The sequence below is a fragment of the Dipodomys merriami genome, unplaced genomic scaffold, assembly GCF_024711535.1.
Source record: "Dipodomys merriami isolate MVZ:Mamm:240054 unplaced genomic scaffold, mDipMer1.0.p SCAF_163, whole genome shotgun sequence".
NCBI classification, from domain to species: domain Eukaryota; kingdom Metazoa; phylum Chordata; class Mammalia; order Rodentia; family Heteromyidae; genus Dipodomys; species Dipodomys merriami.
Genome location: NW_027202971.1, coordinates 2,015,534 through 2,027,957, shown reverse-complemented (window position 1 = coordinate 2,027,957; position 12,424 = coordinate 2,015,534). Strand labels below are relative to the sequence as shown.

Below are 12,424 nucleotides of genomic sequence, written 5' to 3'. Positions count from 1 at the left end.
TTCTGCGGTGTCCCCGGACTCCTTTCTGTCCACCACCCTCACGGCCTCGGCAGGTGCCCAGGGCCTGTGGTCGTTCCCTTGGAACTCTGGAGCACAGGGATTCTCAGGTGCGGGGTGCTCCAAATAGCCCACTCCCAACCCCCCCAAGACACAGGTGTGCCCCGGGCCCACGCTGCTCCTGTAACATGCACACACGCACACGCGCACAGCTCAGCCCTGCTCATCCTGTGGGAAGGGAGTGCAGGAAAATGCTGGTTTCACCCTGCCCCCTGCCTCTGCCCCCTGTCTTCGGCCCGCAGCCGTGGGAGTGTGACCGGGATTTCCCAGGCTGCACCAGGGTGAGATCTCAGAGCCTTCAGAGCCTTTGGATCCTTGATGACCCCCCACTACATCTTACACCTCCCGGGCCCACAGCAGGGAGCACTGGTTAAACCTGACTTGCACCCAACCACTTCTGCAAGTGGCCCTCGAGCAGCCAGACCGGAAGTGCCGGGCTCAGGCCCGGGGCAGCGTGGCCCAGGCTCGGCCTGCCCACTGCACAGCCTCCTGCTTCTTCCTGTGACTCGGATCCCACGCGGTCCTGCTAGGAGCCCCGCACAGCCCCTCCCCGCTCAGTCTGGGAGGCAATTTCCAATCTGAATGCGTTTATTTCCCCAAGGATACCGAGTCTATTCCTGGAAATATTAGTAATGGGCTGCATATCAAAATCATTCGTAAGGAGCTAAGGTCTGGTTCTGCATAGAACTTGATGAAATTCGCTTCCAAGTTTTCTCTCCTGGCCACCATAGGCTCCAAGATGTCTCTCCTCTAGAAGATGGGTCTATCCTGGAGAATTCTCCCAGGAGACGCCCACCCGCTGAGCCCACCATCCTGGCGCCCGCCTTCCCCTCGGCCAGCCTCTCACTCTGCTTCTGAGAGATCAACTCACGAGACCCTCATGCAGGGTGTACAGTTAAGAGCGACGCGTGTGATGGTTGCGACTCTGGGAGGGGACTGTGGCCGCGTGAGGCTCGCGGCGGGTCCGGCGCCCGGGCGCCACTCACCTTGATGACGTCTTCGTCGGCGGACTTGCACTCCACCTGCTCCGAGATGTCCCTCACAGTGCTGTTCTCCTCCACAGACACCACCCGGACCGGCACGGCCACCGTCTTCCCCGTGAGGATGGCCGTGTTCAGGAGTTCCGTGTCCTGCCGGAGAAGCAGACTCGAGTGACCGCAGGACCCCAGCCCGCTGGGGCCGGGCGTGCGGCGGAGGGGATCGCGTGCCAGCGGGCACCGGAGCTGCTTTAGAAGCAACGTTCCATAGCCTTTGTGTTAGGACCTTCACCAAAAGGGAACAGAGTCTGCAGGACGTCTGCAGTACAGACGCCCCTCTTGTCTTCCATATTGCAGGGGTGTCAGGCAGAGAGACACACAGAGGGCTGAGTGCGGATGAACTGAGGCTGGAGGGAGAAGGCTTGGTGTGCACGGGCTGACATCTTCCCTCACCTGCGCAGGATGCCGGGCTCCCTCCCCTGGCCGTGGGCGTGCGGTCTGGGTCCGGGGAGTGTCTGCGGATGGGCAGCTCCGGCCATCACCTGACCCAGAACCCCCCAGGTCCATCCCAGACTCATCAGAGCAATGCGCTCACGGCTCGGGCTTCATTTCCTCCCTCAGACTGCTTCTTGGCTAATGGCTTCATTACAGCAGGGCATCCCCTCGAGGGTTAATTGTGATTAGCTTCCTGATGGTTGTTACAGCTTCACGTGTGTGCTACACACACACACACACACACACAGATCCATCCTACCCTAACCCCCAGGATAACCTGCACAGCACGGGACCAAGCTGCCTGGACCTCAGAGATGTTTCACTAGACACAGCAGCTTCAAGCAGACCGCCCAAGCCCAAGCGTCAAATAGCAGAAGGACATCTTGGCTTCCAGCACAGGCAGGGCAGACTTGTGGGTTCTGTGCTCACTTCATTGCATGCCTGTGACCCTGGCCTTTTCTGGACCTGCTGTTCACTTTCCTATGACCTCAGTCTCATGTCTCCACGTCCTTCCCCCGGTTTGCAAACGGGGAGCTGATCTACGTGTTCCAGAGCTATAGCTGTCTAATTGAGCTAGCTGTCCTATCAGTCCATGCACTGTGCGCATTATATACAGCAGGGTTGTTCCTTACAGTCTTGGAGGCCTGAGAACCAAACTCAATATTCAAGGCCTGATGAATTAAAAAAACAATAGCTACATCTACATGTGTGTGCATGCGTGTATGTGTGTGCATGTACAAAGTTTGTAGACGGATGTACAAAGAGAGTGTGTGGCACACACAACTCAGTGCATTCGATGACATGTTTTCTGGAAACTTCCTGGACCACAGCTGGACAGGGAGGGCTGTGTGTTGGACTGGGGTGCAGGGAGCAGAGCTGGCTCTGAACCCCCCCCGGGTGTCCCCAGGCTGCGGGCGGCCCGCCGTGGCGGGCCTCTGGGCAGCCTCCTGCGGCGTGTTTGGAGGTGCCTCTGTCTGGAGCCCGCGGGGCAGCGCTGGCCAGCGGGGGTCAGCAGATCTCATCAGCATCACCTCAGGACTCTGCAGAATGCACAGAGCCCCGCACAATCTCCTGCAGCGCCTCTCCCTCCCCTCCCCTGCTCCTTCTCTCCCAGGCCTCCCATCATGCATCAGAGAATTACAGTACAGGGTACTTTAAATCCCCACCCTTTCAGCCTGCGAGAGAGCACGTTTGTCCTTTGATTCCCCCTCCCATAAATGTATATTGCTTTAGCTGTTTCACAATTTGTATTTAAGTTTTTAAATACAAACGGAGTGTAGCATTACTTCTGGAGCGGGGCAAAGACTCAGGAGTGCGGGCATGACTGAAATGTCCGGGAGGGACGGGAGGCAGCCTGTGCTTGTCCGGCACAGGGAGGGAAGGGAGAGGCGCTGGGGGGGAGGGGGCTCCCTGCAGGGGAGAAAACTGGGTGCAAAGACAGAAATGGTGGAGCACAGCTCAGTCCTGGACAAGAACAAGGGGTCAGCCATTCACAGCGCCTTCCCGGGGCCTCTGACTCCTGCACCCCTCCCCCACATCTGCACCTGCGCCCCTCCCCCACGCCCCTCCCCCAGGCCAGTCAGCATGGCTGGGGCCACCACCCGTGGCCTCACTGGGCACCAACTCCCACGAGACCGTCCCCTCGAAGGTCCATTCACGGTGGCAGCCGGCTCGCACCGCCGTCAGGAGGGGACACAGGTCACACTGTCTGAATGTCTCCACCAAGGGCAACCTACGGATTCAGCCCAACGCCATTGAAGCCTCCACGTGCCCATGTGAAAACAGAACTAAGGAGCGAGCGAGGTTCTGTCCCGGTGGAGGGCGTGTGGTGTGGTTCAGGAGAAAGGGTTTGCTTGCCACCGTGGGGAAAGTCAGGCCCGTCCTGCAGTCTCCTGGTGTTCAGGCCACTCCATTGTGCAAAACAGCCCCGAGCTGGAGCTGAGTGAAGCCCGGGGTGTGTCCGTGGCTGGCGCACAGCCGCACGCGGGCACCGGCTTCCACGGCGCTCCCTCCGGCGGGAGCAGGCTGCCGCCGAGCTCCTCCTCACCAGTCAGGACGATGCAGTGCACCTATGCGTCTCCCTTTACGGTGGCCCCAGAGCTCTGCCCCTCGTGTCATCCCCAGAGACGTTCCACAATGCCATCGGGCCTGAGGTCTCCGTCCAGGGCAGAGATGGAAGAGGCCGGTGCTGAGCGCAGCTGTGCCAGCCCCCACCCTCTCTGGAGCTGGCTCTCTTCCCCGCACGCGGCGGCCTCTGTGAGGGCTGCTTCTGGCACGCGGAGGCGCTGGCTTCCCACCGAGGACATCACCGTGGACACGCGTGGGCTCCGTGTCACCCGGGAGCATCATTTTGGTCAGCTGGGTCGCCCCTTCCTTTCTGATTGGTCAGAGTTACTCTCTGCTGTGTTTTGATTGGCCACAGCCTGTCCGATGCTACCTGGTAGCTCTGAGTGTCCCCGGTGCGCGCCCCTGGTGACAGTGTCAGGCAGGATTCTTTCTGGAACTGGGGGGGGGGAGGGGGGTCCTTCTGCGTGTCCTTGTCACTTCTGATCAAGGTCGTCAGTGATGAGCTTCAAAGCATGACTCTCTTTTGGTGACACTTGAGTGTGAGCTCAGGGCCTGTCACTTGCTAGGCAGCGGCTCTATGGCTGAACTTCCAGACTCTTTCGCAGGGTCTCTGTGGCCCTCCTTGGGCACCAGAGGGCAGAGCAGCCATCCCGCTAGAAACGCGGTACCCGAGACGGGGGAGCTAAAAGCCCCCTCCCTCTTCCTTCCCCCCTCTGTCCAGGGAGGCAAGCTGACGCGCGGGACAGCCGGCTCCTCTCTGAAGGTAGCTGGGCAGACCCTCCTCCCTCCCCGAGGCCGCGCGCTGACAGCTCTGCACAGCCAGGCGCAGAGCACTCCGTGCGCTGCCACTCCGGGAAAACCCACCTCCGTCCTCATTTACTTCCAATTCCCTCACGGTGCGAAGCCGGGTGCAGGACACAAACTTTACCTAGCTGTCAATTTGCTGCTAACACAAGATGGAGAAGCTATTCCACAGTATGCATTTAAAACAAGAAAGCAATTCAATTTGGGCAGATGCTGTTCTCAGAAGGTCTAGTGCCGTAACCAAATCATTACCCGAATTGTCCTTCGGGGCGGCGTGGGGAATGAGCGGTACCCACATCCTGGAGAAACGCAAAGTGTCTTGCAACCCCATCAAGAAAGGGGGCAAGCTGGGAAACATGCTCTTCACTGCCCCGGACCTGGCGTCCCCGCTGCTTTTCGTATTCTCCTGTCACTGAGGTACAGGTCATTACTACTCCGGCCGAGGAGGTCTGGAGTCGGAGCTGAAGCACGGCCGCTCCGGCAGGGCTAGGAGGGTGTGGAATGGTGTGCTACCGGGTCCTCCTGCTCCCAAGGACCCGTCTCACCCCAAGCACACACCAGAGGGAAAGACGTGCACCGCACCTCCACACCTGGATTCCTCTCCACCTGAGGCATGATGATCACAGACCCGAGCTCAGACAACCAGGGAAATGCAAGTGCAAATGACACGGTCCTTGGGGGCCATGCAGGGGACAGGGTGCCAGCTCTACCCCTCCCGCTCGCTCGCTCGCTCCCTCCCTCCCTTACGCCCCCCTCACCCCCACCTTCATTCTGTCTGTCTCTGTTTCTGTTTTTCTGGATAATCAGGGTCCTTAGGATTGTGTGAGTTGAACCGCTGGGCCATCTGATGCAGACACACCAGGTGGGTACAAGTGAGATCACGGAGCCGTGCCTGAGCTGGCCAGCAGCGGGGCAGCCAGGCTGGCCAGCACAGCCACCAGCGGGCCGTGGGATGAACCGAACGCACCTGGGCCCCACCAGCGGCCCTGGCAGCGAGCGGGCGATGCCTGGCAGAGAAAGGTGGTCTGGCCATTGCCTGGGTGCTCCACAGGGAAGGAGTTTAGAAGCAGGGTTCCTGGTGCCTTCATCCACCGGGGCTCAGGGTTCTGAACACAGAAATGAGCAAAAGGGAGCGGCAGGACTGATGGTCAGGCTCGCGCCCTGGCTGAGCAGGTACGACCCAGGACAGGGTGAGGGGCTGTCTGCGAGGCTGTGCTGGGTCCCAGGAACACGTGGCCACGCCGGGCCGGGAACCCCGCCTCCATGGCCCACCAGACACTCCATCCGGCACCACACTGCGCTTTCCCAAGGCCCGAGACAGGGCCAGAACCCACAGCCGCTCGGGAGCGTCTGGCTTCCTCCAGTGTCTGACGGTGAAGGGAAGAAAGTTCATGGCTCTCATCAGCAGAGAGGACTCCTTTTCCCTTCCAAGGCTGCCAAACCATCCGCACACCCCACCCATCGTCCTGGGCCGACACTAGCCAGGGAGCCCAGCCCCATCACATAAATAATGGCTGACCTCCCCCTAGTGGCGGAGATGAGCAATGCGGCAGAGGTGGTGAGCAACGCGGTGTGTCCCAACAAAGAAACGGCCCTTGTTTCTGGTGGCTTTACCTGGAAGAAGCAAAGTGCGGTGTTTCATCGGATCCGAGTCGCAGCTCACTGTCCTGCAGCTGTGGACGGAATCAGAGCCTCTCAGGAATGAAATGAAATGAAATGTAATCACACTAAGTGTCCGGGGATGTGAACCGTAGCAACTTGGTGTATCTATGTATCTCCGCAACACTGGTTTCACACCCTCTCCAGCACACAGGAGTGACGGGAGCCAGGCATGGTGGTGTATGCCTGTAATCCCAGCGCTCAGGAGGTAGGGACTGGAGGATCCCACGTCCGAGGCCAGCCTGGGCTTGCCAGGGACAACTGTCCCCAAACAAAGGACAAACGAAGCAATAAAAAGTTCTCACGGGCCATTTTCAATTAATCTCTGCTCCTAAATCTGGCCAGGCAATTGCAGATCTGCTTCCCGTCTCCATGATTTTGCCCTTTCTGGAAAGTTCATTTCCTAACAACATGCAATAGGTGATTCCTTTGTGTCCGGCTTCTTTGGTTGAGGCTGTTTGAGGGGACAGCAGTGGTTTTCCTTCCTGCCCATCTGTTGGTCTAATTTCTCACCTGCTGAGGGCCACGTGGGCCAGTCCCAGTGTCCCAGAGACCTGCGAGCTTCAGGGTTCAAGACTCTGCACGGATCATGCGGGAACGGCGTGGTTCTGGACCGTGGGCCATCCCTGTGTGTACTGCGGGGTTCTAGGCCGTGAGCCATTCACGTGGGCAGGGTTTAGACAGCGACGTTCCTGTGCTGAGACCTTCTCTGATGCCTTCATCCGCAGCCAGCCAGGCGCCCGGACCCATGGTGTGCCAGCAGCCCTGGGTCGACTGCCTTTTCTACCCGGCTTCTTCAGCAGAGGTGGTATCGCGGGGGCTTTCTTTGTGATTCCCTGGGGACGAGCGACAGCAGCTCCTCCGTTTCCATCACATTTCACATTTGAATTGATCGCTGGTGGAAGGCTCGGCTCATAGTCACTTCTTTGATGTCAGGGGCTCGTATTCCTTGAACTCTCCCTTCTAACACCGAGATTAAGAGAAACGGGAAAGGAGTCAGACCTCAGGATGGCCGGAGGCTCCCTGCCCATCACCATCACCCGAAAAAGTAAGAAAGAAGAGAAGGGTCTTAGGTAGGGAGACTCCGATGTTGCAAAAATAATAGCAACAGGCCTTTCTGTGAGCAAATACATGCGATTACAAGTACGCAATACTTCCCTCTTAGGAAAATCGGGTCTTCTTTCCCCTAGCTTTTCCACCGCCCACCTGCTTCCTGCAGCCGGGTCTGCATGAGACGGCTCTTGGGGGCATCGGGGAGGTGCTGGGTGCTGGGTGCTGGGTGCTGGGTGCTGGGTGGCGAGGGGCGGCTCTTCTCAGTGCAGTGTCTCTGACTCCCGAGAACATTTTCCTTGCCTCATTTCTTCCCTCCTTACTTTCCACTTCACTCTCAGCAAGCCTGTCTCCTGGTCATTTCTGAGAATCTTCTGGAACGTGATGCCACTCCAGCAGGGTGCAGTAGGGGGACAGCAGTATGGGAAGGATGGAGTCTGCCTCTCGACCTGGCGGAGACATCCTCCAGCCCCTGGGGCCCCCGCCATGTACAGATTCAACCTTAAGCACAAACTCGGATCGCACTGTTCACCCCTTGTCCTACACAGAGTTGCCAGCCAACTAGGCAATAGGAAGCCTGGGAGAGAAGCGGACCTTGCTCTGTCCCTCAGATGACCACAGAGAAAGGAAGGAAGGAGTCTGTCCACATCACCGAGGGCTTTCACACCACCCCTGCAACCTGGGGAGCGCAGGGCTCACGTGTGATGCTGACAGACTGCTGCGTGTGCACACGTGCAAGAAAGGGAGCACTGTTCAGTGAAATTCGTGAAGGTGCGGGTTCCGCCGATCCTTGTAAACTCCAGATGAGGGAAAATCCCGTTTCTTCTAGCTGGCCTTATATTAATTTCCAAAGCAAAATACCAAGATCCGTTCTCATTCAGATGCGCCCACCGAAGGCTCTCAGAAAGGAATCTCGGCGGGCAGTTCCCTTCCATGCTTCTTTCCAGAATCCTTGGTATGTGAGGCCCTGGCTGCCTGCCCTGCTCCCTGCTCGGGGCTCCGCGGGGATTCCGCGTTCCCCTCCGTGGCCTTCGGTGACCCGGGGCCTGCGGTTCATCCTCACACCAGCCGAGGAGGGCCTGGGGCGATGTGAGGCTCACATCGATGGCAGCAAGCGCTCCGAAATACTCATTCTGCGTACACGATCTGTCATTTTTGTGAGTGACACGCACGTCCTTCCGAGGGAAGGAGCTGAGACGCAGGCCACTCGCTACGGAAGCCGGACATGCGCAGCAGCAAGCCAGCCCTTGGCTTCATGCTAAAACCTGAGTGTTAGGCAAAGGATGAACGAGGCTAGACAGAACCCTGTTTCTGAACAGAAGAAAAGATTCCCCACTTCCTCCTAGGCCTGCGATGCGGGCCGCTGTCTGAGTCCTGGGTAGCTCCTGACCTCTCTTCTTCAACTGGAAAACGAATGTGCAAGTCTGTAAAGCTGGCCCCACACACGCGTGCCGTGTCCCACCGTGTCCACAGACCACGCTTCCCCGCGTCCTCCCACAGTGACAACAGCGCAAACGAGTTGTTAATTTATTCGTAGATCAATGGTCTAACCTGCTTCAAATGATGGCGTAATTACGGGACTGGGAATAGAGGCTGACAGTTTTTAATGCTCGCCTTGGCACCGCAATCAAAGAACCAACAATAAGGACCATTTGTCTCCGTTAGGCCGCGTTAATTCAGGCAACGAGTATTGATGGACTCGTTTCTACTTGGTGGGGGCTCGCACGGTGCCGGGGGGGGGGGTGTCGCCCCTGTCCCCGCCCCTGCTCCCGTGTGGTTGGGGATGACGGACATGGAGCATCATTCACTCATTCACTCATTCGTTCTCAGTACCCACGGGGCACCGGGCTTCCTTCCAGGCGCTGACAGCATGGCCGCTGCCTGGCTGGGGCTGGCACGGCGTGGGGTAGCTCAGGTGAGGCACACATGCGTGAACACACAACTTTCTGTCATGAAGGGGCAGAAAGCCAAGCCAGAAGCAAAAGCGAAGGGAGGGGGAGGGGCCTCAGGAGAGGGTTCGCAGTGCGTGTCTGGCTGCGTGGCGCGACCTTGTGGGGCGAGCTAGCGCCGGGCACTGTACAGCAGTGTCCAGGCGGCAGGGGCTGGGCATGGGGGGAGGGCACCGTGGGGGGCGGGGGGGAGGGCACCATGGGGGGTGAGAGGGAGTGTGCCGTGGGGGGTGGGGTGGGGTGGGGGGAGGGTGCCGTGGGGGGCGAGGGGGAGTGTGCTGTGGGGGGCGGGGTGGGGGGAGGGCGCCGTGGGGGGCGAGGGGGAGGGCACCATGGGGGCGGGGGGAGGGCACCATGGGGGGCGGGGGGGAGTGTGCCGTGGGGGGGAGGGTGGGGGGAGGGTGCCGTGGGGGTGGGGGGAGGGCACCCTGGGGGGCAGGGGGGAGGGCGGAGAGTGCGGCCGGGACTGCACCTTACCATCGCTAGCGGGACGATGCCCACCAGGTCCCTCTGGCTGACGAAGATCTCGGAGGCCGCGATGTCCGTGGTCCCCCTCCGCGGGTACTCCACCTGCCACGTGATGGGCTGCGCGCCCACCAGGCCGCCGGCACCCGCGATTTCAAAATCCATCTGCATGACCTCACTGAAGACGCCGCTGCTCCTGGAAGAACGGGGTGGGGACCGTCAGAGCCTCTGTCCAGAGCCCCTGCCCCCCTACAGTTACGCTTGGAACAGGAAGATGAAGCAGCCACGTCTCGAGGCTGCGTGGGCTCCCGGGACGTGGCATCACTTCCGAGCCGGGGCACAGGGCGCTGCAGCCTCCCCGAGTTATGAACTGGGCAAAAAAAAAACCCTCATGTGCATTAACCCACGGCCACGCATCAGCACGCGTGTGGGTGAGCCTGCGACCACGTGGGCTTCCTGAGATCCTGGCGGGGCTCTGGGCATGGAGAGCCGCCCGGGAGCCCGGTGCGCGCCTGCCGAGGACCCGGAGAGAGGAAGAGGCTGTTTGCTGCCCAGAGACACTGGGACGCGCGGCTGGCAAAGGTCAGAGGAGGGAGCGCCACGGGCAGGGTCGTCCCCGGATGCTCACGGCCACGCCTGCCCGCCCGCCCAGGACGGGAAGCTGTGGTGCCACCTGCCCCTCCTCCTCCAGGGAACGGGCCCGGGGCCTCCAGGGGAGGCAAGCTGCGCGGTGCGAGGTGGGCGGGAGGCGTCTGCGGCCCCAGCACGGCCCCCACAGGAGCTGCTACTTCATTTCTCTGACAGCTGCCTGGAGAGTGCAGGGCGGTGTGTGTGTGTGTGTGTGTGTGTGTGTGTGTGTGTGTGTGTGTGTGTGTGTGTGTGTGTGTGTGTGTGTGTGTGTGTGTGTGTGTGTGTGTGTGTGTGTGTGTGTGTGTGTGTGTGTGTGTGTGTGTGTGTGTGCGTAAGACTGCCCTGGACCGGCTGGAACTGGTCCTTCCCTAGAACCACTGGATTTTAAAATAGGAGGACCTTACAATTTCAGCTGTGTGGGGATTGGAGGCGGTATGGGGGCGGAGGCCTGACCTGAGATCTGAGGCTGTGTGGGGACGGCAGCTCTGTCAGAGACCAGAGGCTCCCCAAACTGCTGGTCTTGTCCTCAGCAGGACTGGATCCCAAGGTTGCATCCAGGGTCTACAGAGTGGACCGGCAGAGCCTGGGAGGGGACATGCTCTCTAAGGCTGGCCGGGGTCCCCCGGGAGCGACCCCCACCTCTCGGGTCCTTCAAATCTGTGAGCTGTGCCTTTACTCAGAGCCCCACCTGCCAGATTCGGTCCCCGATGCACCTAGACCCCTGCAGGGAGACGGGGCGTCCACTGCAGGCCTGGCCAGCCCTGCGCTGCCCACAGCCTCCGCCGAGCCTCTCCCGGAGCAGGCCGTGATCCGGGGCCGGCTCAGCGGGGGCTGTGGTGCTGCTGGAGTGATAGAGAGAGGGCTTGCCACACTTAGGTGACCCAGAGTCACAGCTCGCTAGGATCAATACTGTGAACTCACTGCAGTAACTCTTGAAACATTTCAAAATTGGCTTAAAAACCCTTCTTACTAAAGCAAGTACATTCCCCCAATGGTCACAATAAACTTTGGATCGCTGGAGATCCAATTTACCAAAGCTCTTGACTACTGGACTCTAACTGGTGAGAAAATGGAGTCTGGGAATGTGTTAAAACAAAACAAAACCCCACAAAGGATGTTACATCCCACCGTGGGGGCTGGGGGGCTGGAGGGGGTTTGCCTTTCGAGTTATCAGCCACTGTTGGGCTCAGAAAATGAAGGAAGGAGCTTTCTGGAAGGAAAGCCGTTCCCAGCACAGCCCTCAGCCCCATGCTGTGGCTGATGCACTCTGTATCACGTGCCTTTCCACGGGTGTGTGTGTGTGTGCAGACTCACACCCCCTCCCCACCGCACAGGGGAGCCTGTGCTCTCCAGACCCCTCCGCGGCCCGGGGTTGTGCATGCCGGACGGACGGGCAGAGCAAAGAAGGATGGACGTATGACTCCACATGACCAGACACGATGGGGAAGAGATGGCGAGCACGAAGGGAGAGGACAGAGCCAGAGCCAGCAGCCCCCCATGCCCACGCCCACGCGACACTGTCCGAGGTCCCCACACCCTGCCCACACGCGTGCAGGAGAGATTTAGGCTTAGCTGAGGCTGCAGCCTGTGGTCCCGACACGGGCAGTGAGGGGGCGGGGACTTTCCCGGAGCCCCCTTCCCGGTGCATGGTACACAGTGTACAGCGCATACAGCACAGAGCACACACAGCGCACACAGCACGCACAGCACGCACAGCACGCACAGCACGCACAGCACACACAGCACACACAGCACACAGCACACACAGCACACAGCACACAGCACACACAGCACACAGCACACACAGCACACAGCACACACAGCACACAGCACACACAGCACACAGCACACACAGCACACAGCACACAGCACACACAGCACACACAGCACACAGCACACAGCACACACAGCACACAGCACACAGCACATAGCACACACAGCACACAGTACACACAGCACACACAGAGCACACAGCACACAGCACACACAGCACACAGCACACACAGCACACAGCACACACAGCACACACAGCACACACAGCACGCACACAGCACACAGCACACAGAGCACACACAGCACACAGAGCGCACAGCAGCTGGGGCTTGAAGGGCAAGGGATGAGTCAAGGGACGGAAGCCGCCCTGTTTCTCAGCACAGGCGGGCCTGGCTCCCAGGATGGACCACCTGTCCCTCTGTCTCCAGCGCTAAAGACGCGGGTGGATAAGCAAGGACGAGAACCCTTTACCGAACGGCACGGTGAGGTCAGTGACCT

The 12,424-nt window shown here is 59.7% G+C and overlaps 1 protein-coding gene across 1 annotated transcript in view; it reads right to left on the bottom strand.

Moving 5' to 3' along the window:
- LOC138828720 (transmembrane protein 132C-like) overlaps positions 1–12,424 on the bottom strand; it is a 101,770-nt gene that overhangs the window by 6,969 nt on the left and 82,377 nt on the right. Inside the window, exons 6-7 of the mRNA XM_070024790.1 lie at positions 9,536–9,719; positions 1,044–1,187 (exon numbers count right to left, since the gene is read on the bottom strand). Of these exons, the coding sequence (XP_069880891.1) occupies positions 1,044–1,187; positions 9,536–9,719 (328 nt within the window). The remainder of the gene's footprint in view (positions 1–1,043; positions 1,188–9,535; positions 9,720–12,424) is intronic.